This window comes from Budorcas taxicolor, chromosome 1 (assembly GCF_023091745.1).
Source record: "Budorcas taxicolor isolate Tak-1 chromosome 1, Takin1.1, whole genome shotgun sequence".
Classification (NCBI taxonomy): Eukaryota; Metazoa; Chordata; class Mammalia; order Artiodactyla; family Bovidae; genus Budorcas; species Budorcas taxicolor.
In genome coordinates this window covers 208,131,796-208,159,218 of record NC_068910.1, presented here as the reverse complement: position 1 = coordinate 208,159,218, position 27,423 = coordinate 208,131,796, and the positions used below count along the sequence as shown (strand labels likewise).

General features: G+C 59.4%; 2 protein-coding genes across 2 annotated transcripts; both read right to left on the bottom strand.

Moving 5' to 3' along the window:
* Positions 1-258: 258 nt before the first annotated feature.
* Positions 259-8,746, bottom strand: GATD3 (glutamine amidotransferase class 1 domain containing 3). The gene is made up of 7 exons (XM_052639137.1): positions 8,575-8,746; positions 8,324-8,376; positions 6,970-7,083; positions 6,019-6,138; positions 3,925-4,017; positions 1,321-1,477; positions 259-796 (listed from the first exon to the last, which is right to left on the bottom strand). Exons 1-7 carry the CDS (start codon positions 8,731-8,733, stop codon positions 668-670), a joined length of 825 nt encoding a protein of 274 aa, XP_052495097.1. The 5' UTR covers positions 8,734-8,746; the 3' UTR covers positions 259-667.
* Positions 8,747-11,743: 2,997 nt separating this feature from the next.
* Positions 11,744-27,384, bottom strand: PWP2 (PWP2 small subunit processome component). Its single transcript, XM_052639117.1, has 21 exons — positions 27,329-27,384; positions 25,988-26,100; positions 24,979-25,073; positions 24,403-24,502; positions 23,662-23,805; positions 22,644-22,779; positions 22,267-22,487; positions 21,921-22,064; positions 20,953-21,023; positions 20,510-20,646; positions 20,049-20,197; positions 19,756-19,903; positions 19,335-19,485; positions 18,567-18,747; positions 17,499-17,646; positions 16,891-16,999; positions 16,352-16,417; positions 15,660-15,878; positions 15,361-15,511; positions 15,144-15,218; positions 11,744-14,996 (listed from the first exon to the last, which is right to left on the bottom strand). Exons 1-21 carry the CDS (start codon positions 27,344-27,346, stop codon positions 14,819-14,821), a joined length of 2,754 nt encoding a protein of 917 aa, XP_052495077.1. The 5' UTR covers positions 27,347-27,384; the 3' UTR covers positions 11,744-14,818.
* Positions 27,385-27,423: the final 39 nt, after the last annotated feature.

The window sequence follows — 27,423 nt, the reverse complement described above, 5'->3', positions numbered from 1 at the left end:
CAGACTTCACGGCTCTGCCCTCACGTCCCGGTCCCCTTGCCCCCCTGCTCAGAGCCCGACCCCCAGGGCCCACCCTCCCTTCCTGACATGAGCAGACCTGAGCCCAAGGTAACGAGCTCACATGGGCTGCCCCTTGTTTGCGGGCTCAGAAGGCCTAGATGGGGCGCCCTTGTCTGTCTCGGACACGAGTTTACCCGCCCAGCCGATGGCCTGCCGCTCTAGAAAAGCCTCAGGTCGTTCTAATTAGGACACATCTACTCCAGGTGAGAGAATCTTTAATTACCGATGAGATGATATTTTGGTCTCCTAACTATGAGATTTGTGAGCTTAAAGAATGTTGCCTTCCAAATACTACATAAGGTGCCCTGAGGCGAGCCCGACCTCAGCCTGGCATCATCTCAACCTGCTGCTTGTGCTGAAGAGCCAACTCGAGCTGAAGCCTGAGCCCGCAGAGCAAGTAGCCAGCGCTCCTCAGAGCGCGGGCCCCGCCGTCCCCTCCCTCCTTGCTGAGGGAATATCTCACGTCAGCCTCCCGGCCCGAGTGTGTGCGAAGTGCCCTCCTTCCGAAGACGATGCCTACACGTTTAAGCAAGAGTCTGCCCCTGCAGGGTCCCAAGCCAACGGGAGGGTGGCTGTGCGGGGAGCTGGGTGGGCCTATGCCGAGGCCTCAGCGGCCAGCAAGCTCCAGCACTTTCTGCACCATGGCGCCGATGCCGTCGTGGATGTGGTGGAGGGCGGTGTCACACATGAAGGCCGGGGTCGTGACCACCTTGTTCTTCTGGTCCACGTGAGCCTCGTGCACACAGGTTATGGAAAAACACCCGCAGCCAGGACCAGGACAATCTGGTGTCCAGCGCCACCCTGCACCCCCAGGAGTGCATCCCCCTCTTGCCCCGCAACAGCACTTGGAAGGGGCTTCTGGCACTGACTGTGCTGCTTCAGCAAAGACCCGAGACCAGCCAGCAAGCTGCTGAGACCCCATGAACAGAGCGCCGCTTCCTGACCCGCACCCCAGTGGCAAGCCACTGAGGGGCCAGCTGCAGGGCATCTCCACACCACACAGCCACCCCCACCCCCACCCCCGCCACGAGCCCAAAACCGTCTCCTTGGCCCACCCACGAAGCCCGAGTCTGGGGTGCGCTAAGATCAGCGGGCACCGCTGTGGGGATGTGGGAACAGAGCCACTGGGCAGAGAAAGCATCACCCTCACTGCCACACCCATCACTAAGGTGCCCTGGGCACCCCCGCCCTGCAGTGCCCCAGAGCAGCCCCGAGTGGCCAGAGGGGGTCCCCACGCCGCCCCAGCTGTTGGAAGGATATGGTCACGCCCATGACACAGTGCTTGGCGCCCAGAGCTTTGATGACCTCCGCGGTCCCGGCGTGTGGCCACTTGCCGCCTTCCTCCTGCTCATGGCCCACAGTGACCTCGACGCCTTTGAGCACTTTGGCCGCAAGCACTGGAGCGATGCAGCACAAGCTGAAAGGGGACGAGAAGGGGTCAGCTCAGGACCACGCGTGGCCACCCAGCCGGGGGCACAGTGAGGCCACCTGGGGAACACAGTGAGCTTCAGAAAGCAGTGTGACCTCTGTGCTGTGGGCTCTGCCGGTTCCGAGGGCTACAGTCTGACCCCGACCCTGGGCTGCCCGCCTGACTGTGACCTGCGGAGCGTGGGGCAGTGCAGGGCCCGGCGCCAGGCTGGGGAGCCTTGGGGGGCAGTCAGCTGAGGCCCCGGCTGCCACATGTGCACCAGGCGCCCGGCAGCGTCCCGGGTCCCAGGGAGTGGACCGTGCATGGCAGCACTGCCTCTGGCCGAGGCTTCTGGCCGGTTTGTCACACGACACAGAGAAGCTGGACGGCACTGACTGGCTCCAACCCGACGTCCTTCCCTGGAGGGAGAGCAGGGGGCTGGGGGACGTGGTCCAACCAGCAGCCTCGCCTGGCCTGTCGAGTGGAGGCGAGGGCCCTGTCCTAGCAGCAGGCCGAGCCCACCCCTGCCCCCCACAGCAGACTGTCCCCAGAGGCGCCCAGCAGGTTCATGGGGACACCTGCCACGTGGGTGCCTGATCCGAGGTCCTGCTCTTCATCTAGGGGCTTCTGACCGGCAGCTCCTGAGCCCCTGGATCAGCAAACTTGAGTTCCACGGGAGCCAGGGCTGCACCAGTGCCCTGCTCCCCAAGACAGCACGTGTGACACCCGCCACAGCGGCTCCGGGCCTGGCCGGCCCCACTCCCTTGGGGCCCAAACGCCAAGGGGCTGCGCCCCACCTCCCCCACCTGTTCATCTGGTCCTGAGCTGACCTGAAGACCAAGTGTGCACTCCCTGTCGTAAAACGTCCTAAGAATGTAATCCTCACACTAATTGGTACCACAGCATCTGGGGACAAGATAAATCCTGGGCCAGGTGAGCGTCATCGGAACCAGCGCCCTGGGGGCCTGTCGTGTCGCCAGGCCACAGGCACCCAACTCAGCAGGCGATGCCCAGAGGTGCAGGCTGCCAGGGGCTCCTGCAGCGTGGGGACGAACGCAGAGGCCTGGCACAAAGCCGGCTGCTCCCCTACGCCGTCCGTAATCCTGACGAGCAGGCCGAGGAGTGATGGGCGGGCGGCTTGGAAGGAGGATGTGAGGAGCCCTGACCTAGAAAGGGCGTTTTGCTCGTGGTCGAATGACACTGCCACTTGTATAAAGAAACAGGTGAGCTGCTGCAGGAGGCACTGAACAGAGCTGCCCAGTGACCTGACAGCCACCACAGGGCCATGTCCCCGCTCTGCGCCCTTCCCCCGGCTCCCATGCAGTTCAGCTGAGGCGTCCACTCACTGGAGGAGTGTCCGCTGGGAGGCGGAGGAGCGCCCACCGGGAGGTGGTCAATCTGCTGGGCACCCACCCTGTTCATCATGCCGATGAACTCTTAGAGGAAGAGCGCGAGGCGCTTATCCACACACACAAGCCCTGCCTCAGCGAGGCACCACGGCTGATCAGCTGGGCTCTGCAATTGCTCGGAACTGCCTCCTACGGGCAGTCGGAGCATGGGGTGGAGGTGTTGTACGGGCACATGCCCTCTGGGGCTATGGCCGCTGCGGGATGTGTGTCCTGGACGTTGAACCCGTGGTAGGCTGTCCTCTCCAGCCTTCGCACTCTATACCTCCTTCTCCAGTTGGCCGAGAGAAAGCAAGCCAGCTGTGCGATGGAGGCCTGGCAAGTTTTGCTTTCAATGCATCTGTGCGCCACTGTGCTCCTGGGAGGACTTCCCCAGTCAGGGATGACCCCAGAGCACGAGAACCATGTGCTCCAGCACCGCCATCTCAGTAAAGCAGGACTGAGGAGCCCCCGGGGGTGCTCGTGGACAGGACAGCCTGATGAGCAGGTCTGATGATGACGTGGCCATTTCTTGTCCTTGAGAGCCTCCTGGTGTGAGTTACAGCCAGTCTGTTGGGACCAGGACCAAGGACCAAGGACCGGGCAGTGAGGAGTGGCTGTGCCCTGAGTGTGGGCCCAGTGTGTGACCGCCACAGGATCTAGTCCCCAGGGAAGCTCAGCTGTGTCACAGGGGCCAGCATTGTGCTTAGGGCGGCTGTGGCTCCAGGAAGGACAGGCCAGCTAGCCTAGGGGCTGCCTGAGCCGGGAGCGAGGAGAGGCCTGGCAAAGGCTAGGGCCAGAGCAGACCAGGGAACCTTCTAGACATGGAAAGACTCACCCTCTCCCCTCCCTGTTATGTCACCCAGAAAGATTAATGTAACCACACAACTTCAGAATTCTCAGAGCTGGAAGGCTTTGTGAACTCACACAGTGAGGAAAGGGCCTAGAGTTTCCAAAACCACACAGCTCCAAGCCCAGCTCCTGGCTGGGGCAGCCGGCATGGCCACGCTGCGGGCTCCACCATGGCCCTCCCACCACCGGGCTACGGCCGCCCCTCCCAGCTGCACCTACCCAACGGGCTTTCCGGCCCGGTGGAACTCCTTCAGCACGCGCTCCACGTCTCTGTTGACCTTGCAGGTGCCCCCATCCACGGCAAATGTGCTCCTGCCACGAGAAGGGGGCTCCTCAGACCTCAGGGCTTCACCTCCGCCGGCCTGGGGAGCACCCCCTCCTGGATCCCGAGTGCTCCGTCAGCTTCTCAGCAGCGGAAGGAAGGGACACGTGTGCAAACACGTGTGGGCGCTCAGCTGTCTACTCGGTCAGCCCTGGAGCAGCAGGAAGTGCCGCTGGCCTGAAACCCATGACGGAGCCTGTGTATCACTAACAGGGATGAGAGTCAAGTCAAACAAGACCCGTCTTCTTCACAAGACAAGAGCGCCGAGGGTCTGGATGCTCCCCCTCCATTGGGTGGGCTCAGACCCAGCGACGCCATAGCACTCTCCGCCACGAGCCCCTTCTTGGCTCCCTCGGTCAAGGCCTCTGCCCCGGCAGGCTCTCAGGCTGTGTGAGAGCCTCAAAACGGGTCAGACTTTACACTTTAACCACACGCACATCAGCTAAATCCCCACAAGTGATGAAGATTCCTGGAGTCTCGTTAGCCCCACGTCACTACATGATGGGATCTGCATGCACGGCCGCCCGTTAATGGACAAGTCGCAGCTTTAACTGAAAAATACAAAGTGCAGAACAAGAGGCTCCCATCTTACTGGATTTTTAAGACATGTGTGTGAATCTCGCGGAAATCAGAGTTGGCAACGGTACTGGAGAGGGGTCCTGGGGTCCCGTGCAGGAAGAACTGGGGTTCCACAGGGAACAGGTCACGCTGAGCTCGCCTGCTTCCCCATGTGCATCACACAGACCACTGGCAAGAAGCTGGCCTTTCTTCTGGAAAGGTGAGAGAGAGCTCCCTGGGGGTCTGTGAGCTCACGGACAAGGACGCTGACCCAAGGCCCCGCTTCCTCATGACCGCTAAGTCACATGAGGCAGGTCGTGAGCCACACCAGAGATACAACCCCAACCCCCTCCCCACCACACACACAACGACACAGTGGTGCCGCTGCCCTCAGACTGGGCAAGGTCTAGGGACTGGGGCAGGCTCTGTGAATCCAGCTCATCCTTCAGAGACAGAAGCCTGGTCCCGCCAGGGGGACGAGCCCAGCTGACACAGACGAAACCTGCTGCCTCCCGCCAAGAGGCTCGGGAGCATGGAGACAGTGGAGAGCACCCCAAGGCTGGCCGTGAGAGAGGCAGTGGGCACAAGGTGTGGCAGGAGTGCGGGGAAGGACTGTGGAAACCGCTGGGAATGTAAGAGAGGAGGCTCTCTGGGGACGCCCACGAGCAGAGGGGAGCCTGGAGGTGAAGGGCCAGGGGTAGGGATGGACTCAGAATGTAAGCACCTCTGCCCTTGCTCCCGGGGGCATGGCACCCAGGCAGACAGAGTGCCAGCTGGGAGGCCATCGTGCTGCAGCAGAACCACCACCAGTGAATGGCTCAACGGAGGAGAATGGTGGTGTTGGGCACAGCACACCGTGCTGGAGCCCCAGAGCCGCGGGCATGGCTGTCTGGTGCCTCCTGGCATAGCCCCAGCTGCAGCGAGCCCCTCCACCACGGGAGCAGCAGCCCTGCACAAGGCGGAAGGGATGTGCTGGGCCCGCGAGGCCAGCGTAAGGGGACGTCCATGAAACGTGGAGAAGAGAGTTAACGGAACGGAGAACAGAAAGAGGATCTGAAAGCCAAAACACGTCACGGCTGCGGTCATGACGGCCTCCCGGCTAGAGGTCCAGTTACCCTCCGGTTCCCACAGGGCAGAAAGAACAGGGCACCCGGCCTCATCAGGACCGTGGCCAAATGGCCCCACTGGGAAGGAAGGACTGTTGCCCCCCTGCAAGGTCCACAAGAGGGTGGGTGTCTGCGGGGAACAGCTCTGGGGAGCGACCCCCCAACTCCATGCCTGATGGATGGCCTGGTCCAGGAGCCTCCTCCCTTCGGGGTCCCATCCTGAGGCAGCTACATTATCACTGTCCCCCAACAGCTGCTCCTGTCACCATCGTGTCCCCACCCGACGCCCCGGGGGAAAAGGAGGAGAGCCCAAGCAGCAACACATACAGGTTTTTGGCGGCCCCGAAGCCCCCAGGGAAGATGGCCGCGTCGTGGTTGACGGCAGTGAGCTTGGCCAGGTCGGTGATCTTGCCTCGCGCAATCCTCGCCGACTCAGTCAGAACGTTCCTGGGGATGAGCAGAGGCCCCAAAGGGTCAGTGCAGACAGTCCATCCCTCAGCACGGACGGGGGCGGGGTGGAGCTGCCCTGACACAAGAGGACCCATCCTCCCAGTTCACAGGCCGCACAGTGACAGGGACCCCAGCGGGTCTACACTTAGTCTCCGGACCCTATCAAATGGCGCTCAGAACCACCACACCTGGTCACTCAGATGCCAGCGTAAGGTAGGGCCACCAGGTGGCGTTCAGTGAAGAGAGCAGATGGGACGGAACTGTGGGTGGAGCGTCAAGAGGCGACTTTGAAGGACCAGCCGCAGCGGGAACTTCTCCCCGCCCTGTGGGCAGCCCAGGCCAGGGTCCTCACTGGGGGCCCTCAGTCCCCGGACAGGGCACCATGCTTCCTTCCCACCACCCCGTCCCTCACTGTCCACACCCTGGCCTGAGGGCCCCTAGGAAACAGCTTCCAGGGGCTGTCACCCCATAGCCCAGGCAGGACGGAATCTGAGGGCAGGGCTGCACACCCTCAGAACAGAAATGCTGGTGGGAGTTGCTCACAGGTATCTGGGGCCCAGGCAGGTGGATGAGGTTCAAGGCCAAAGGAACGCACACGCCTTCGGTCAGAAGGCAGGTATGAGAGCTCACTGGGGAGACCCGCCTTCACTGTTCCTGTAGCGTGGGAAGCGAGAGCACCCGAGGCCCAGGACAAGCCCGGGACCACGGCTGTGAAGTCCACCTGAACACGGGCTCGGCTCACAGCTAAGACGAAGCAACTGTGGGCGGGCTCTCGGGGAGTTTCAGCCCGCCCCGTCCACACTGAGGGATGAGGCAGAGGGCTCGTACCTGGTCTCGCCCTCGGAAGGCTGTCCCTTGATGTGGTCAATCACGTGCATCTGAGGGACATCAGGGGCGAAGATCTGGACCTCGGCCCCCCCGCGGCTCAGGTGGACCAGGATCCTGCATGGGGGGAACCAGACCAGACTGACCTGTGCCCAGCCCACCCTTTCCTGCCCACAGATGCTTATAAACACAGGGTTTCAGCTGACGGACAGGCACACACTCCTCACACAGGTTAAGCCTCCTTGCTCTGAAAACAGTTATAGCTGGCTCGCTAACAACCCAAATGCCCTCCATGTGAGTCGCCGTCACTGATCTGGAGACCAGTCAGCGCCCAAGCTCCTTCTACAAACCAGGGTATGGGGACGGGTGACCAGCTGCGGTCATAGTCTGGATGTCTAGGTTCCCAGGCGGCCTCTGGGCACTTGTCCTCCCGCAGGCCAGCTGACAATGGTCTCGAGGGTTTGAGGAGGGCTTCTGGTGGTCCTGGTCCCCTCAACCTTCCCCTCATGGGGGTGGGAGGCAGGAAGACACGCAGGCATCCCAGGAGCTGCCGCTGATAGGAGCGTTGCCCAGGGCTGCTTGGTGCCAGCCCGAGTCCAAACACTGGCATGTGATCCATCCCTGGCAGGGCTGTCACCACTCCCTTCCAGGGAAGGAGGTGGTATGAGAGCATGACCCCAAGAGAGATCACAGACATCTCCTGGCAGGGCTGGGAACCCCTGGTTCTGGTCTCTGCTCCTTAAACCTCATGTACATTCGACCCATGAAATCCACTCCCTGTCCAGCCAACACCAGCACACACTGGCCACCCCCAATGGGAGGGTTCAGTGTCAGAGTCCTCTGGGGCCAGTGAGATCCCAGGCTTGGGAGGGGGCGGTGTTCCCTAACCACTACCTAACTCTGCTGTCCAACGAGCTTTGAATCTCACAGCCTCTTCAGTCCTGCTCACAGTAACTTCTCAAATAAATGAAAAGCCAAAATATAAACTACTTGGTAATAAGTGCCAGGCTACACCAGTAACACCTGTCTACAGTGAGGTCATTGCACCACCCTTCACAATCACACTGTAAACATGGGATAGAGCTCGATCTCCAAAACACAGGATCTGGTGATTCCAACGTGTGTAACACAGGTGTGTGGAGAAACAGGAGGGCAGAGAGTGTTTACTGCTGGGTGACATCAGAGGCGACGCTAAAATGCTTATTTTGTGCCTCCCTGTATTTCATATGCATGACTTCAAATGTTTTCCTTCGCGTCCACCATGGTCTCTGCCTTTCTAACCAGCAGGAAGGTTTCTCCAGACGGTTCAGGAAAAGGGGAACCGGCCCTCCCGAGGGTGAGCCGCCCGGGGGCTTACGATGAGGCCTCGTGGAGCTCGGTTCCATCGTAGACCCCGCATCCAGACAGCACCTGCGGGGATGGAGGGCCGGTCACCAGAGTCAAGGGGTCCGCCGGACGGCCGATCGCCTCCAACGGGGGGAGAGGCCGACTTCGGGGGCGGGGAAGGGCTGGGGAGCCGGGGGAGGGCGTGGGTGCAGAAGGCGGGCCTCGGCGCTCGGCCCCCACGGCCCCAGGTTCCCATCTCCCCAGGTGACAGCGTCCGCTCACCACTGCAACCCTGGGCCCGGGGCGCGGGGCGGAGGCGTGGAGGGCCGCGCGCGAGGAGGGCGCCGGTCCGCCGAAGGGCAGCGGCCACAGGCCGGGACGCGGCGCGAATCCAGCGGTCACCGCCAGCCTTGACGCCGCCAGAGCCCTGAACGCCGCCATGCTGCGCAAGGAGAACAGGGTCACAGGTCATGGTGGGCGGGGCCGCGCCTGCGCAGTAGCCCGGGAGTCGGGCTCCGCCCCGCGAGCGCAGGTGGTCCCGCAGTGATCTGCGCGGCCTCGAGCGCAGTCGCCGCTCCGCGCCGGTTTCCCCGGGGCGGGACGACGCAGGGTCGCAGCCCCCTAGAAGCACTGTGCTGAGATACTGGTTCCGGAAAGTTAACTTTCAGTGTCGCCATAAGGCCTCAACGTGACTGGCGACACCGAGTGGCCGGCTCATCCACGGCCCCTTTCCGGTTCGCTGAGTTGGGACGGAGTGAGGGTCCCGACTATAGCGGCCTGGCGACCTTACCCCACCCCCGTCCCCCCCACCCTCGCCGCCGTTCCCCAACCCCCACCCGAGTTTCCATAGACCCGGTTGTGCAAGGGGAAGGTCAGGTAGAGGCCAGGTCTTTGCGGAGAAAAGGCTTTATCCCACGGCGCCAGGCAAGGACCAGGGGGTGAAGCTCAGATGTGTGTACCTGAGGGCTTCGGAGGGGCTGTTTATGCGGAAGTAAGAAGCCAGAAGGGAAGGGTGGGATTGATGGAAAGCAGCCTTATGGAGAGCTCTGTGCTGGGGCAGTGGCGGCACTTCATGCCTCTTCCCAGGTCCATGTGCAGACTGGGAGTAGGACACGGTGGGTCTTCGGCCCTCGATGACTAAAGTTCACAATCCTTCATTCTTGTCTTTCATGTGCCCACGTGATTCTTGGTCAGAGGGACTGTCAGCAAGCTGTTTCCCTGTTCAGTTGGTTGGTTGTGTTTGACTCTTTGCGACCCCATGGACTGCAGCACACCGGGCTTCCCTGTGCTTCACCATCCCCGGAGCTTGCTCAAACTCATTCTATCGAGTCAGTGATGCCATCCAATCATCTCATCCTCTGTCATCCCCTTCTCCTCCTGCCCTCAATCTTTCCCAATATCAGGGTCTTTACCAATAAGTCAGCTCTTCGCATCAGGTGGCCAAAGTATTGGAGCTTCAGCTTCAGCTTCAGTCCTTCCAGTGAATATTCAGGGCTGACTGCCTTTAGGATTGACTGGTTTGATCTTGCAGTCCAAGGGATGCTCCAAAGCCTTCTCCAACACCACAGTTCAAAATCATCAATTCTTCAACCTCAGCCTTTGTGGTCCAAGTCTCACTTCCATACTTGACTACTGAAAAAAACCATAGCTTTTACTAGATGCCCCTTTGTTGGCAAAGTAATGGCTCTGCTTTTTAATATACTGTCTAGGTAGGTCATAGCGTTTCTTTCCAAGGAGCAAACATCTTTTAATTTCATGGCTGCAGTCACCATCTGCAGTAGTTTTAGAGTCCAAGAAAATAAAGTTTGTCATCATTTCCATTGTTTCCCCATCTATTTGCCATGAAGTAATGGGACTAGATGCCATCATCTTCATTTTTTGAATGTTGAATTTTAAGCCAGATTTTCACTCTCCCACTTTCATCAAGAGGCTCTTTAGCTCCTCTTTGCTTTCTGCCATAAAGGTGGAGTCATCTGCATATCTGAGGTTATTGATATTTCTCCCAGCAATCTTGATTCCAGCTTGTGCTTCATCCAGGCTGGCATTTCTCATGCTATACTCTGCATATAAGTTAGATAAACAGGGTGACACTGTACAGCCTTGATGTACTCCTTTCTCAATATGGAACCAGTCTGTTGTTTCATGTCTGATTTTAATTGTTGTTTCTTGACCTGCACACAGGTTTCTCAGGAGGCAGGTAAGGTGGTCTGGTATTTCCATCTCTTTAAGAATTTTCCACAGTTTGTTGTGATCCACAGTCACCCCTGCAAACAGGCTTGGTTTTCTCCATATCATTTCCTACCTCGTGGGCCTTGTAACTTACAGGGGTGGTTTTAGTCCATGCCTGTCTTTGGGTCATTCCTCAGTCTTGAGGGATGAAGGCAACCACTGCTTTAGCTGCCTCCTGTTGCTAAGGGGCATAGGCCTAGCAAGGGCTTGGGGAATAAAACAGTTTGACGATGGAGCTATACACACTCTCGGGTATGCAAACTGGATGATTGGAGGGACTGCTATCTACCGGCTCAGGGTTGACACAGGGGTTGACAAAGAGGAATAATCTGGTTGTCTGTGGCCTTAGGGAGACAAACTTGACATGAAAGTTAAGAATTACAGGCCCAAACAGAGGAATCAATCATGCTGTAACTAAAGAAGTACCAGCGGATAAAGCCAATTTTACTCAAACTTACAGGAAGGTCCTTTATAGAACCCCATGCCTCCAGGACAGAATCAGCAGGGCTGTGTCCCCAGCTGCCCTGTTGGTATAGTTCCTTTCTGTCGTGGCCACTTATTGGGTGGTGTCCATGCGCAGCAGCAGGTGTGGCAGCCACACAGACACCTTGTTCTGCCAGAAGAGAACTGAGGGCTGCTCTATTCATCACCATGCTGTCTACACAGCTCTCCACGGTCTGTAGTCTAACCAGAGGCTGGTGTTTCAGGCAGTTCCTCCACTGAGGCGGGTAGATCTCTGATAGGCCCCCCTTCCCATGGTGAGCTCGTCCTGGGCTAAGCTGGCACCTGTGATCATCAACCCTGAGGCCTGCTCTGCCGGGGTCCAGCCTCAGTGGATCCAGGGTAATTCGAAGAGTGGATGGAGTCAGCGTCTAGGAAGGAACTTATTATAGATATAAAGAGAGATTAGGAGAAGACAGTAGGAAAATTAGTGGAGAAAAGAGGCTGATATTCCTTGGTTTACACGGAAAGCTAATAAAGTCTCAAGAAACTTGCACCATCTACGTTAGGCCACAGGCGCCCGCTTGAATAGCGGAGGGTGCCCCGCCTTGGGCTCCCTCTTGTGTGGGTCTTAGAAGCCCAGGCAAATAAGTAGACACGGAGAGCCTCTGTGTTCCAAGGGATCGGCCTGAAAAAGAGAGGGAGGGAGGGAGGGAGGGAGAGGGAGAAAGAGAGAGAGTCGACATGGGGGGAGCCAGATTTCTGAGAAACTGGTCCGAGAAACTGGTCCATCCTTTATTTTCCAGGAAAGCTCTTTATCTTTTGGTTGTACATAGAGATCAATGGATAATACAAAGTCATGCAGGGTCAGCAGCCCTGACCCTTATCGAGACCAGGCTTTCTCTCTGCATACCTAGTTGTACACATAGGTCTTCGGTGATTTACATCATCTTCTGGCCAGGAGGCCATGAGCATTTTAATGGCCCTTTTCTGATAAGGGTCCGTCAACCAGAAAACTTATTTGCCCTAAAAGTGTTGTTCTTACTAAAGTCTGGTGCCACTCTCAGAAAGCACTAATTAAGGTTACATTCTTACATAGCAAGGACACAACAATTTATAACAAGGAAAGAGGAGTACAGTGATTTAAAACAAAGAGAAAATTCATTAACTCAAAAGTCTAGTATTGCTAACATCAAAACTACTATATTCTTTTTTTACATCCCAATTACATTGATTAATATCCTCCAGGTGCCTAAAAGATAAAGGATATGGAGGCCTGGCGACAGTCATTAATGCAACAATGAAAACCTACACCAATATAATTTTTAGCTCTTTAAAAAGGGGCTCTATAAGATGCTTAAAGCTTTGTGCCTCTCGCGGTTGGGGGCCTATAAACAATCACATGCGTAGTTGTAAAAATCTGGGTAAGCCTGTCAGGCAAGTTAGAGAGCCATCAAAGGGGTTTGATCTGAGACACTCCTTTTATATGCAGAAGACTGTTAACTGGAGCTCTAAGTTTTCCAGAGAAAGGTGGTAAGGGATAGCCCCTGTTAATGTCAGAAATATAGGTGAAAGGCATAATGCAGCAAGGCAGGCAGACTCTGGTTTTTGGGGCAGATGCACGAGCAGACCCAGCGATGCTCCCTTAAGGCCCGACTCGCCTTTGCCTGGCCCCTTAACCTCATGACCTTTGCCACGGGCAGGACTCCTTGTGCTGGCTCCCGGCACTGCTCCCTTTTTATCTGCTCTCCTGGGTGAAAAATACTTGTCTCGGAATGACATGTTACAACCCTTGTGAGTTGGGCGCCACCTTCTGCTCGCTGTCACTCATGCCAGTAGATGGAGACCAAGTTCAGTTCAGAAGCAAAGGGAAACTTTATTCTGTAATGATGAAGAGCGCACAGGCTCAGCCCTGAAAGGCTGTAGGTGACGCTGCTTTACAGGCTGCTCCCAGAGGGAGGGTTGGAGTTGTGGGTCAGGCTGGTCGAGGTGTCAGGCACAGTGACTTTACACTGGGAACTCTTTAAGTAATTCCTGTCTGGGGACCTGTTACACTTATTTTACTTGAACCCATGCTTCATACTCGATGGGCTCTTGGTAGCCAGCATGTTCTAAGGCTGCCCAGACAAGTTAGGAGCACCCTGCAAGGCTTGTCCATCTTTGATTTGGGTCAGTTCCTTTGCTGACTCATTTTGGATCCCCCTCTGTGGAATGGATAACAAGCTGTAAGGTTAGTTTGCGGCTGGCACCCAATTGCTAGGGTGTCCTGGGTTGCGGATAATGGCAGGTCCGAGCTCTGTAGGGAGGCATTTAAGTACATCGTTAAGGGACCTGCCTAGTGGTGTGCGGGCTTTCCTAGTGGCTCTGGTGCAGAATCTGCCTGACAATGAGGGAAACATGGGTTCAATCACTGGTCCGGGAGGATCCCACTTGTCAGGGAGAAAGTAAGCCCACATGCCCGAACTACTGAGCCTGCCTGCCTAGAGCTCGTGCTCTGCAGTAAGACAAGCCACCACAGTGAGAAGCCTGTGCACAAGGAAGAGTGGCCCCGCTTGCCACTAGAGAAAGCCCACCTGCAATGAAGACCCAGTGCTGCCAAAAATAAACACACAGAAATCTGTAAAGACAAGAACTGTATAGCTGCATGTAATGGGGAACTCAAATTAACACAGGAATTTTGTTTCAGGAGTGATGTTGGGGCAGCCTCTAGAGGAAGGTCAAGGTTACATTACTCAGTCCTCTTCTGATTATTAGTGGGGGAGCCTGACCCCAAGATGGGCGTGGGAAGACAGCCCCTACACCGCTTTTCACCGTCTGCTGCCGTAGTGGCTTTTGACAGTAGATTCAGAGTATTTGTGTCCCAATCTTGGTGGGTGACAACCACCAGCAGGGAGAGGGGAGAAAAAGTTCTGTCCGAATTCTTTTTAGGACCACGGGGATAGCCTACAGATGAGTTATCTGTGTCTGAACATACACAACCATCCATGTGTTTATTTTATAGCTTAAGACCCAGTGATGGAAGAGGATCTGATAGATATTATATTTACAGAACACACACATTTCACAAGCAGATAGGAGAGCCCCGCAAGGTGACATACCCGACAAGCAGGAGCCTGCCTGCTGCTCTTCCCAGTAACGTCCAGTGACTCCTGGCCATACCTCTGGAGACCTGCAGGCTGGGGCCTGTGTCCCGACCCTGGAGGCTGTCACTGCTGAGAGACCAGGCGCCTGGCTGTGGTCTGGACCACCCTCGTGGTGACCCTTCCTGACGGGCCTCGCGGGATGGAGTCCTCCTTGGAGCTGGCAAGCAGGTCCAACAAGTCTCCCTGGGAAGCCCATCCAGGCCCAGCCTTGGGGCTCCCAGGCCATCTCCAAACTCAGAGTCCAGCGATGCTCCTTGCTCCAACCCTGGGCAGGGAGATGGGGCTGGTGGCCAGGCTACCTGGCCAGCTCACCTGTTCGCTGGCATGGAGGTGCCAGCACGACAGTCACACCCAGGATGCGTTACAAGCACGTTAAATTCAGAGATCAGCCTTAATACATATGTTTTAGAAATACACGTCTTTTTCATCCCTAAAATTATCAAAACTTTATATAAAAAATATAAAAATCCTCATACAAAGTTTGCATCTACACACGTTGGCCCACTAGCCTCTCTGCAAGGTGTTTTCAACGGCAGCCGTTCCCGGGCCCTGAGTGCTGAGCCGTGCCCGCCGGGAACCCAACCCCGCGGCGGTGTTTGGTGCCCGCCACGGAGCGAGTCCTGGGGCTGGGGCTCTGGCTCTCGGGACGGCTGCCCCCCGCGGTGGCGGCCCCTCCTCGCCCAGTGTCCCAACCAGAGCCGAGGGGTGCGGCCCTAGGCCAGTGGCCCGTCCGCGTGCCCAGGCCCTCCCCCGAGCAGGTGCAGACTGTCGTCGTCGTCCTCGGACACGTCTGCCTCCTCCTCACTGCACGGTGGCTCTGAGGGCCGCTTCAGGCCCCGCTGCTTTGAGACGGCCAGCGCGTACTGCAGGTTGTAGCGGTTCCAGTCACAGCTGTGAGGACACATGGGACTCGTGTCAGTGAGACCGACGCGGGGGCCCTTTGAGCCCAGGTCTGACAACACGGGGAGTGACCCTGGCTGGACCAGCTGGCAACAGTGAAAGCCCCCTTGCTCCCTCCCACCGGGAGACATCACATACAGTTTGGAGACATCATCCAAGTGGCGCTGGATGTTCTTCTGAAGAAACTGAACCACTGGCAGCAGCGTCCCCACTCTGGAAAAAGATGTTCCTCAGCGTGGGCTGCCACCCGAGGCCCCCGGGACCCACTCCACGCTGTCCCCAGGTAAAGGCTGCCGCCCCCATCCCAGCCAGCGGCCCCAGTGATGGGAGTCCACGGTGAGTGGGCAGGGTGTACCTGGATTTCAGCTTCTGTCCATGCACCATGAGCAGTTTCTGAGTCCATATGAGGTAGAATTCTAAATGGCGAGATACTTCAAAGGATGAAGCTAAAAACTCCAGCACCTTCTCCACGTACAAGTCGGGCAGGGAGGAGCTTATGACCTCGACTGTGAGGGAAGGACAGCCACACTCAGCCCACAAAGACCCCGTCAGGAGAGATGTGCTCACAGCTTGTGGCCTCTGCACGTGCAGAACCGGCCAGCATGTGTGAACGCAGGCCCCTGGGGCCCCCCCGCTCCTCTGGCCCAGGCTCACTCTCGTCCCAGGGCACCGCCTCCAGGGTCTCCTGCAGCAGCTTCCTCTCGTTGAGCCGGAAGGCTAGGAGGATGGCCCTGGTGAAGTCCCGCTGGCGCAGCGCCGCCCGGATCCGCACGGGGGTGACGCTGGTGTCCAGCTCAAATGGGTCAAAGAGCATCTGGGCATCCAAGGAGTAAATCAGGAGCCCCTCGGTGGTGGTGGCCGCCCAGCAGCGCCCTGCAACAAAAAGCAGACTTGAGAAAGGCTTTCTGAACATTTATTTCCACTTTCCCCCTTTTTTTGAAGCACAGGTCCTGAACACATCTGGGACCCCAAGTGAAAGTGTGGAGGGAGCCTGGGGATGCTGGCCCCTCAGGAAGGGGTTCCTGGGCCTCTGTTATGGCCCCTGTGAACCCCAGCCACTAAGACCCTGTCCTGTCCCCACCAGACACTCCAGGGGTTGGGGCGGGCGGGGGATGAGGCCCAAGGACGACACCACTGTGGGGGGGTGGGGGAGCCGCCTGCCTCCATGCCCCCACGCCAGGCACGTCTGCCGCCACATCTGCCCTCCAGCAAGGACACAGATGACATCTGACCCCAGGGGGACTGTGGTGCCCAGAGCTGGCCCCGGGAGCAGGGTGACAGGCCCAGAAGCCCATCGGGACCAAGCCCACCTCTCCCACCCTGATGACCCAAAGCCCAGGGCTCACCGGTCGGGGAGAAGCGGAGCGAAGTCACCCTGATCTCAGGTTTGAAGTGCCGGGAGCTCATGTCACCTGGGAACAGAGATCCCCCTACTCAGAGGGCTGCACACACCTCAGCAGCCCCCCCCACAGAGGGAGGTCCACGGTGCAGGGCCTCAGGTGCTGCTTCGCGGGTGCTGGCGGCCTCCACAGGCAAGCCCTCAGTGTAGACACTCCCGTGGGCTAGGGCCCAGCCTAGAGCAGCCCCCCTGCGCCTAGGGAAAGCCCCGCCCAGCCCAGGGCTGCCAGACAGGGGAGGCCCTGCACTCCTGACACAAGGCTTTTTCTCTGGCCACATGGGGGCAGGTACTAGGAGCAAGGCACAGGGCTGGGCGCCAGCCAGACATCCAGCTGCTCACAGGGGGGCCCACCCAGGCCAGGTTCCTGGACATCAATCGCTATAGCCTCAACAAGGGAGCAAAGCTGCTATTACCCAGGAAAGTGGCCAGGGAGCAGGACAGCCCGCCATGGCCTGGCTGTGGGACATGAGAGAACCCCCTGCTCACCTTTCTTCACACCCGGCAATGGTATGACAACCCCGCCCTCCTCCGCAGCATCTTGGTCAATGAGTGCCAGGTTGCCAAACTCCGTCATTTTCCTTCGGTTCAAAAATTCCTGAAGGGAGAAACCCAGACATCTCACTGTGGGAGGGGGGAAGGTGCACTCATCTGCCCCACCTCCCCCTGCATCACCAACATGAGGCCCAGTTCTGCCTGGAACCCACACGGGACACAGGGAGCCCGAGACAAGACAGCCCGGGGCCCACAGTCAGGCCTGAAGAGGGCGGGTTCTCGTAACTCAACGTCTGAACAGAGGGTGCGCGAGAGCCTGCAAGGGAGACGCACGTGGGGAGCCTCTGCTGCCACTTGCCTCAGCCTGTCCTGGGGACATGATGAGAATATCCCAGCCCCAACACCTCGGAGGGGTGGGCTGCGGCCGCACAGAGAAGCCCCTCACCCTGGCACGAGGGCCAGGACAGGTGAACCCAGGCGAGCACACCTGTCTGGAGGGTCCCCCAGGTTGCCTGTAGGGCTAGGGTGTGAGGAGGCCTCCAGGTGAGGCCGGACAGCTCTGGGGACCACGGAGCCCTGCAGCGCCCCCGGAGCTCACACACCTCCATGGCGTCCAATGACAGGTTGCAGGAGATCTCGAACTTCTTCCTGAGAATCTGCTCCCTGACGTGATAGATGCACACGAACTTGGACATCCCTCCCGCCAGGATGCTCTGGCCATCCGCGGAGTAGCACAGAGTGGTGAAGGCCCTGGGCAGAGGGCATGCGGGCTTAGTCACCATCCAGAGGGCAAATGGCATGCGCCCCTGCCCCCTCCAGGGCTCCAGCCCAAACCCTGCAGCCCCGTCACCCGGCTCCCCGCGGGCAGCACGACCCCTGGAGGAGGTCAAGGACCGCAGCGCTGCGTCAGGGCGCTTCCAACTGAAGTCAGCACGGAGACGGGTCAGCCCGCCCACCACCCCCACAGCGGCCGCGGACAGGACCAGAGCTCAGGCCTGTGCTGCCCTGGCTGGTTCCCAGGACTTGAGACTACAACCTGGGGTTTGGCAAAGGATTCTTAGATATGACACAAAGAGCTCGAGTGACCAAAAAAAACAAGTGGGGCTTTGTCACAGTTAAAATCGTTTGTGCTTCACATTAACATCCTTGAGAGAAAGTGGAGACGAGCGACTGGGGGAGGAGGTATCTGCAGACTGTGTATTTGATGAGGCCTCATATCTCGAGTCTGCAGAGAGCCCTTGCAACTCGGCACCACAGACACACACCCATTAACACAGCCCACACATGATGGCCTGTCAGCTGATGAGCACATGCCCAGGAACACCAGCGCACGGGGGATGCCAAGCCCCAGGCATGGCTACACCGCCCCGCCCCGCCGCAGCGCAGCTGTGACTGTAAACCAGAGTAAAGAGCACTGCTCATGACGTGGGGAGACTAGAAGCTGCTGCCCTGGATGGGCGTAAACGGTGCAGGCTCTGAAAGATGGCCTGCAGGACAGCAGACTGCCAGGGATGCACCCTGGACCTGATAACAGGACCCACAAACACTTATCCTCGGGGTGTGAGAACACGGACACCTATTAACCCACATGGACCCCAGGACAACCTGCTCCCTCTGCTCTCCAGCCACGGAGCCCCCAGGCTTTGGGACACACCCCACTGGGCACTCACTTCCCCTTGGCTGAGTGCTTGGCGGTGATCTTGTCCAGCTCCTTCCGGCCCGTCTTGAGGTCATGCCTGCCCTCGATGGAGCCCGTCTGTACTGCATTCTCTGGGTCCCAGAAGGTGATCTGTGCATTCAGTGTGGCCACGGCCAGTTCAGCACCATCAGGGCGAAAGGTCACGGCCAGAGCTAAGAAGAGACGTGTAATCAGGGCCTGGGAAAACCCTGGGCTCCAGCCATTGGGCAACTCTGCCCTGCCCTCATCCTGGCACCCTGAGGGTCTGGGGGCCGCAGGACCCACCCAAGCATGACCGAGCTGGGCAGCCTGGTGACAGAGTCTGGGCAGAGGTGCCACGTGGAGGCCGTGAGCAGGCTAGAAACAGACTAGCTGGAGGCAGGGTCAGTACAGGGGCCCCGAGAAGATGCAGGGCCCAATAGCTAAAAGCCGGAATCAGACCCGTGTGGGGTAGCAGATAGCCTAGACCACCGCAGAGACTGAGAGCCCCGGGGCCGGCGACTGGGTTCTGCGAAGGCTGGGCATGGGCAGGCGGCGGGGTAGGGCCTTGCTCCCAGGAACGGGAGGGAAGTCAGCTGCAGCAGGGCCCTCACTCGCTCACTCTGCTGGGGAGCCCAATGCCAAGCCACACGGCTGTGCTGCCAACCCCAACAGCCCACGAAACTCTGGGGCCACCAGTCCTGACAGCCCATGTGCTCTGGACCCTGGGTTTATCCAAGCATGTGACTAAGACAGGGCCTTTCCCCTGGGTGCCACTCACCGTCAGAAGTGAGGGCCAGCGTCTCTGTGGTCCTCCAGCTGTCCGCCATGTCCCACAGACGCACCGTCCTGTCCCAGGAGGCGCTGGCCAGGACCGACTTCATGGGGTTAAAACACAGTCCACTGATGGGCCCCTCGTGGCCAGACAAAACCTGTGGTCATTCAGAAGAGAGCTCTGAGGACCTGAGACCCTCAGGGGCCCTCCACCCCGGGGCTGAACTCGCCTGCTGGATGCTGGTGTGCAGAGGCCACGGGCCCTGGGCTGGGGGTGAAGGAACCCCACCTTGGTTGGGCCAGGGAGTGGAGCCTGCCAGAAAATGTATGTAAACGGTGCCACCTCTGCTGGACGTGACCCCTATCCCCACTCTTCTCGCTAGGCCCCCTCCCCGCACCCTGGCTCCTCCCAGACTTGTGGCCCTTACATCAAGCAGCCGCCCCGTCTGCATGGACCAGATGAAGACCTCGAAAGAGTCCTGTGCTCCAGCAGAGACGATCTCCCCGCTCGAGTCCACAGCCACGCAGGAGAACTGGGTGGGGCGTGGGGATGTGAAGGTGCGGAAGTTCCGGTACCTGTGGGCGGACAGCCCAGTTGGGACAGTTCTGGGGCCACATGCCCTCAGTCGTGTCTTCCTGGCAAGCCCGACCCCTTGACCTTGCTCTCACAGCCCAGAGCTCAGGGGGACCCTGAAGAGCCAAGGTCCCTGCAGGAAGTCACCTGTGAAGATCAAAGGCGCGCACAGTCCCGTCCATGGAGGAGGTCACGATGACGTAGCCAGTGGTGGTGAAGGTCACGCCGGTGACCCCACTTGAGTGCTCCGTGAAAGTGACAAAGCAGAAGCCGCTGAGGGTGTTCCACACCTTGACCTGAGCAGGGAGGCCACGGCTCAGGACAGCCCACGTGGGTGCCCTGGTGAGTGAGGACTAGGGGCTGCGGGGGGCCTCCCGCATCAGAGCAGCTGCTGGCAGCACGGACCCGAGCCACGTACAGAAAATCAAGTCAGGAAGGGAAACACGGTATAAGGCTCTTCGTTCCGACACCGGCGAGCCTGTGAACGGCTTCTTAGGAGCCCGGGGGGCTCCTTGCTATTGGGGCAGACCACCAGTGTGGCACCCCCCAGCCGGTCAGCAGAACAGAGACAGGAGGGGGGCCCCCCCGACGCGACACAGCCGGCCCACCTTGCCGTCGTCCCCGCCGGTCACGATGTGCTGCCCGTCGGGGGAGTAGGCCAGGGACACCATGCTATTGAAGTGGCCCTGCTGCTTGAGCACGTAGGACTCGCTCTGCCACTCCCACACCAGCAGCTGGCCCAGGCCTGCGGGGCGCACAGGACCGCGCGTGACCCCCGCTTCCTGCCCGGGCCTGAACACGGGGACCCAGAGCGGAGATGCTGCCTCCCACATCGCCCCCAGAGGCCGGGGCCACAGGCTAAGCGTTTCAGGTGGCAACGGGACTCAGACTCGGAGGAGCCTCTGTTCTCAAGGTTTCATCAGCTGCTTCTTCACAGTGAGCCAGCAGCCTGCCAGCCTGGCCCCGGAGCCTCGGGAGCGAGGCGGGGCAAGGCAGGCTTCCCGGGGAGGAGGAGCTCCACTCGGGTCACCTCACAAACCCAGGCACCAACCTGAGCACCCAAAGGCGATCCAGTCCCCAGAGCTGTTGATGGTGACGGATGCAACCCTCTGATCCGAGATGCTGGGGAGACACACGGGACCCGGTCAGCACAGCAAGGCCTCTGTCCCCACCCCAGGGTAGCTGCACAAGCCAGGACGGGGCCAGGTCTCCTGGCTGGCGGCACCCACCTCCTCCCAACCCGGTTACTGTGTTTACTTCACTCAGAACAACAGAAAACCCAGAGCTTCTGCACCCCATGTTCAAAAACTCAGAGCTTGTGGCTTCATGAAACCAACACTTCGGTTTCCTCTATACTCCGAAGATACAGGAGGGAAAATGAAAACGGAAGATAAGAACGACATGACCCGCACACACCTCCCCGTGACTAGGGGTGGGAGCGGCACGTCTGAGATGGAGGGTGGCACAGCACCCTAAGCCCCTCAATCCAGGACAGAGGTGAAGATGGGTGTTCGGGAAGCCAACCATGCAGCCGGTTGGGCCTCCTGATCCCTCCATGGCCCTCAGTCCTGGCAGCCATGGAGTGGCTTCCACCCACCCTGCCTGGCTGGTGGACGGAGAGCTCACATGTACACACGACCACCCACACAGGTACATGACCACACACACACAGGTACATGACCACACACACACAGGTACACGACAGCACACACAGGTACACAACAGCACACACAGGTACATGACCCCACACACAGGTACATGACTGTACACACAGGTACATGGCTGTACACACAGGTACATGGCTGTACACACATGCATGTACACAACAACACACACAGGTACACGACCGCACACACACAGGTACACGATGGCACACACAGGTACATTACGGCACACACAGGTACATGACCACACACACACAGGTACACGACAGCACACACAAGTACATGACCACACACACAGGTACATGACCGCGCACACAGGTGTACACAACTGCCCACACACAGCAGAGGTGCTGACCTCAGTGAGTGGATAAGGTTGAACTCTGGGAGCTCGTGAAGGTGGAAGATTCCAGAAGCAAAACCAGTGACCAAGAGGTGGACCTTCTTGTGATATGCAGCAGCCGTCAGATTGTTAAAATCTCCTTCTTTGTTGAAAAAGTACCTAAACAGACAGGGACACAAGAACTGTGGGTGAGGGACCAGAGAGCCTGGCTGGTCCCACACCCTCACCCCAGCCTCCGCCCTGGCCCCCCGGGGCAGGTGGAGACCCCAGCCCCCAAGGGCAGGCGGGGGATAACAGGTTGGTGCTGCCCTGCAGTGCCCCTGGTCCTCATCCCCCGCCCCGGTGCAGGATGGGCACCTACTTGGCCAGCCGCGAGTACTTCACTTTCCCTTGCTGCTCCTCGGCGGCCGGCGTGGCCTTCCCGCGGATGGTGGTCTCCCTCTCTGCCTCCTTCTCCTCCTCCTCCTCCCCCCTCCGCAGCAGGTCTGCCTTCCAGCCTGTGGGGGCCTTCAGCCTCAGGCCCTCAGGAGGGGTGTCACACTGCCACACGCACAGGGCGCCGTCCTGGCTGAGCGTGTACAGCTACAGAGGAAGACGTGTGAGCCCGGGTGGGCTCCCCAACCCCCAGCCCACACCCACCCAGGCTGTGGGGACGAGAACGTGGGCCGGCGCAGCCGAAGCCTGCCTGGTCCCCACGGCCCCCGCGTCCCCAGGGGAGGGGCTGCGATGGGGACGTACGTCCAGGCTGCTGGCCTCGAAGAAGCAGGCCACGATGGCATCCTTGTGTCCTCCCAGCGCGTAGTAGATGAGGTTGTCCCAGCGCTCGGCCCCAAACACCCACGTGGACATGTCTCTGCTCCCGACTGCAAAGCACCTGGGGACAGGGGGCCACAGCTCGGCCTGGGTTCACGGGCGTCCACCTTCCAGCATCCCGGGGCACGGGGGTGACGCCCGAGGTCGACTCGGGTCTGCGTCCGCCCTGGGCGGAGGCTGGGTCCACCTGCGGTTCTCCCAGGGCCAGGAGTCTCACTGCACGTGTGTCGCTGCCCCTCGTTGCAAAACAGTCTCTCCTCTTGGCCCACGGGGGCCCAAGGACCGACCCCTGAGCCCAACGGAGGGCCGCCTGGGGGACCCTGTGCCTCCCATCTCCCTGACCCCAGTTGGAGCCAACTGTGCTCTTGGCAGGAGGAAAGCCAGATGTGGGCCCAGGCCATGCAGAAGGGCACGACTTCTTGGCTGTGGCAGCCCACAGACCACCAGCATCTCCCACAGACACAGTGTGAGCCTGGGGCTATTCCTGCACTGCGGCCCAGAGAATGTGGGAAGAGTTGGCCTGGCCTAGAAAGTGGCAGCCACCTCCAGCCGCACCCCCCAGTTCCCTCCCCTCGCCCCCTGAACGCAGGGCAGCAGACACAGCCCCAGGACGCCTTTGGGACAGTTGCCCAGAGCACTGCCTGGGCAGCCAGACTGGGAGACGCTGCTAGCGCTCCCGCCGCCCACAGCTGCCATGGAGGCTGGGCCGCAGCGCGCTGGCTCGGGCCATCCTCGCCCTGGGCCATGCTTCGCTCTGCTCTCCAGTGACCAGGGTCAGCAGACCTGACTCAGACTCAAGAGCCAGGCCTGCGTCCAACCCACACGAGAGGCTTGTGACAGGCCATTTGAAAAAGAGCTGGGTACGTGACAAGTCACCCCACGTGATCAGACACTTCACAGGTGCCCCTTCAGGCCCCTCCTATGTCCAGCACCCCTGCCTCACCGGGAGTCATCTGTCCAGTCAATGCATGTGGTCTCGTCATATGGCCCAAAATAGGTTTTGTCCAGGACGAATGCGTTGAATTCCCGCTTCCTCCCAGGGGCATGGTACATCTGAGCAATGTTGCCTTTGGTGACGACGAATTTCCTGCCGTAGAAACGGTGTCATCAACATCGGACACCAGGGCAGGTCCTGAGCCCGAGGCCAGCTTCCCACAGGAGGCAAACCTGGGTGGGGCCCTAAGCCTCACCCTGCCTCTCACGGGCCCCAAGTTCCCTCTCCTCTGGGTGGACAGTTGGGGAAGAAGTGGACGGACTCTAGGTCACGCCACACTTTTGCCCTGGAGCAGACACCCCTTCAGGCCCTCCCACCAGTCTGGGAGATGGTCGCCAAGGTTAGGGCAAACTCGGACAGCCCCGGCCCAGGACGCCCTCTACTGTGTTTCAGAGTGTGGACACGGAGCTGGGGCTCACAGCTGACCACTGGAGCGCCTCCTCCCCAACACGGCCAGGCTGGCCCAGGTGTGAGCAACCCGAGATCGAGCCCCCTTTCCTGCAGTCCAAGAACAGGCCAGGTCTGGCCCCGTTGTCCTCATGGTGGACGTCGGGGCCAGGGGCCTGTGCCACCCAACACCAAGGCTCCCTCATGGCTCAGGGGCTGTCTGTGGCTCAGATCATGGGCCATCTGAGCCCAGCACATGAGTAATGCAGCTCCATGGCTCCCACCCCGTCCGCAGACGCGTACCTGCCATCGGGGGAGAAGGAGACGCTGTGCACAGCACCCTTGAAGTGGAAGTGGTGCAGCACAGACCTGCAGACCAGGCTGACCAGCAGCGCATCGCCCCCTGTGGGAAGGGGGAGCAGACTGAGGGCCAGGCTGGCCAGCAGCACACCGCCCCCTGTGGGAAGGGGGAGCAGACTGAGGGCCAGGCTGGCCAGCAGTGCACAGCCCCCTGTGGGAAGGGGGAGCAGACTGAGGGCCAGGCTGGCCAGCAGCACACCGCCCCCTGTGGGAAGGGGGAGCAGACTGAGGGCCAGGCTGCCAGCAGCGCACCGCCCCCTGTGGGAAGGGAGAGCAGACTGAGGCCCTGCACACGGCGTGCACACACTAGGCCTTGAAGGCGGGCCCTGGGCCCTGCACTGTGGGCAGCACACTGCCAGGAAGGATGCCTCACATGCCCACCCGAGGCCCACCCAGGCCCAGATACAGAAGCACCCAGGGCAGTGGAGGGACTGTGTGGGCCTCGACCCCCAAGGGTCTCAGTGTTGGCCTCTAGTCATCTGGACACCACCACACCTGGCCCCCTGTCGAGGTGGTTACCTTCGTCAACAATGATGGCCAGGCGGCCGTCCGGGGACAGCCCCACACACTTGATGTTGTAGCGAGTGGCCAGGGGCAGGGTGTTGGACTTGTTGCTGGGAGACAAAAACCAAAGCTGAGCCACTACACTCACGTCATCGGGGGTGGGGGGGGCAGCGGGGGCAGGCCAGCCTGCACCAGCAACCCTCACCCCTGCACAAAACACATAAAAACCTTACAAATGCGTTTTGAACATGTCAGTTCTGCTTCTAGGGCCTCATACCAAGAGGACCTGCAAATATACAGTCAGGAAACCGGAAATGACCAAGCTGCCCAATAAGAGGGTAAGCCCAAGGACAGCACGCCCAATAAGGCCTTCTGCAGGAATGAGAAAAATGTGGAGTCGTGGAAAACTAAGTGAAGATAAGTAGCCAGTGGGTCACACTCTAATTCTGCCCTTTACGTATCACTTTCCATTCCTTCTTCAGCAGCCATGGGGCCTCGACCTTGGAGTGCCCCTGCCACACATCACTTAAACAGTTGACACCAGCAATGACCTGCCAGGAACTGGCCCTGGGTGCACCCTGCACTTCAGGAAACAACTCACAAGCACAGCAGGTACTGTGGCCCCATCTTATTGATGAAAAAACTGAGGCCTGCAGAGATCCAAGCAGCCTCTGCAACAGGAGGGTCTCACCCAGGTCACATGTCTGAGCCAAGTGAGTGCTCAGTGGAGACAGTGAACCTGAGCATGCTGGCCAGGCAGCAGTCTAGGGCTGGTCTCATACCCAGGCATCCTCTACCAGATATTTCAGCCAAGTGATACAACCTCAAGACACAGGGTCCAGTGGAGAGGTTAGAAGGGAGAAACCAGGACCCCTACAGCCAGTCCCGCTGCTGATCCATTGGCACTGCGTGAATCTGCAGGCCCCTCTTGGGCTGTCTTAAGTAAAAGCTGTGCTTTAGACAGGTGAGGAAAAAGCTGTTTTTACAAGGATCACTATTGCTAAGATCATTTTAGCATACTTACTTTTTCAAGTCGAACACAGTAACTCTGTTTCCCACAGGGCTGATAACTGAATTCCCATCACAGGTAAAATTTAAGTTTCCACACCGATAGACTGTCCCCAGCAAATTTGAAAACTGAAAAGAAAACAAAACTGTCTCTATAATATAAAGAAAATACAACTCTTGGAAACGACGAAGCGAGGCTTCTGGTCAAGGAGATGGTGCAGACTCTCGCAGGCTCCCTGATTATTCCCAGGGTCCCTCGAGCCACCCTCCTCCTCCCAGGACAGTGCCTCCTCCCTGGGCACCTCTCAGTCCAGCCCTGAGCAAGACAGAATACATAAGCCCAGTCCCCAGGGGCTGTGAGCTTCCGCTGGGGTAGACAAAGGGCAGGGTCAGCGCAGGGAAGCCTCCAGACAAGAGGCGTCTGCTGGAGGGAGGGGGAGACAGGACCTGTGCTGCAGGAAGAGAACTGCTGATGGAGCAGCTTTCCGACTGCAGGTGGGGTTCAAGGCTTCCTGAACAGGGTAATCTGCCGGCAGCCGATCCGTTCAATCATTCATTCAACCATCAACCACCTGCAGGTCCCACGACCTGCGTGTGGGCCACTGAGACAGGAAGGATCGCCAAGGAGCATCTGGAGCTGCAGGCGGCAGGGCCCTGGGAACCCCAGGAGGCTACGGGAGACTGGAGAGCCGGGGATGGACGGCACACCGAAAGGAGCTGGATAGGGGAGGTTGGGGTCACAGTGGGGGAGCATTCTGAGCTGGAAGATCAGAATGGGTAGGGGCAGCCTGGGTGTGGGGTGGACCTGAGGAAGCTCCCGCTGAGGACGTGAGGAGCTGGGACCTGACAGAAAGGCTGGAAACGACGAACCTGCGGAGGAACAGCCTTCAGGGCAGTGGCAGCAGCAGGCAGGGCCGCGCAAACGCTCACGGCTCCAGACACACAGGTGGCCCGCTGTGCCAAGGGGATCGAGACGCGGGGACGATGCAGAAGCGCGTCCAGTGAGCTCGGCACCCGGCTCCCGCCCGCTGCCCCCGCGTCCTCCCCACGTCGCGAGCTGCGGAGCCTGGGAACCAGGACTTCCGTCCGGGCTGGCCTCCGCTGCCCCGCTCGGATCTCGGCGTGACCTGCCCTTAGCGCTCCTGCTCTTTTCGTCCGCGCGCGCCGCTCCGTCCCAGTCCGGGGCTCTGCGGCCCCGGGCCGGGCCTGTCTCAGGCTGCCGGGTGAGGAGACGGTCGGTGGTGCCTGACCCAGTCAACCCAGGCTCGGCTCCCTGACCCTGAGGGAGCAGTCTAGAGGAAAGACTCCATCCGGACCCCGAGTTAAGAACCTCTCACCACCCCTGGCCCGCGCTCACCCTGTATGCGAACTTCATCCCGGCAGCCACACGTGTGTCGCTTGCAGTCTCTGCGCCCCGCCCCTCGGCTCTCAGCAAGCACTTCCGGGGTGGGA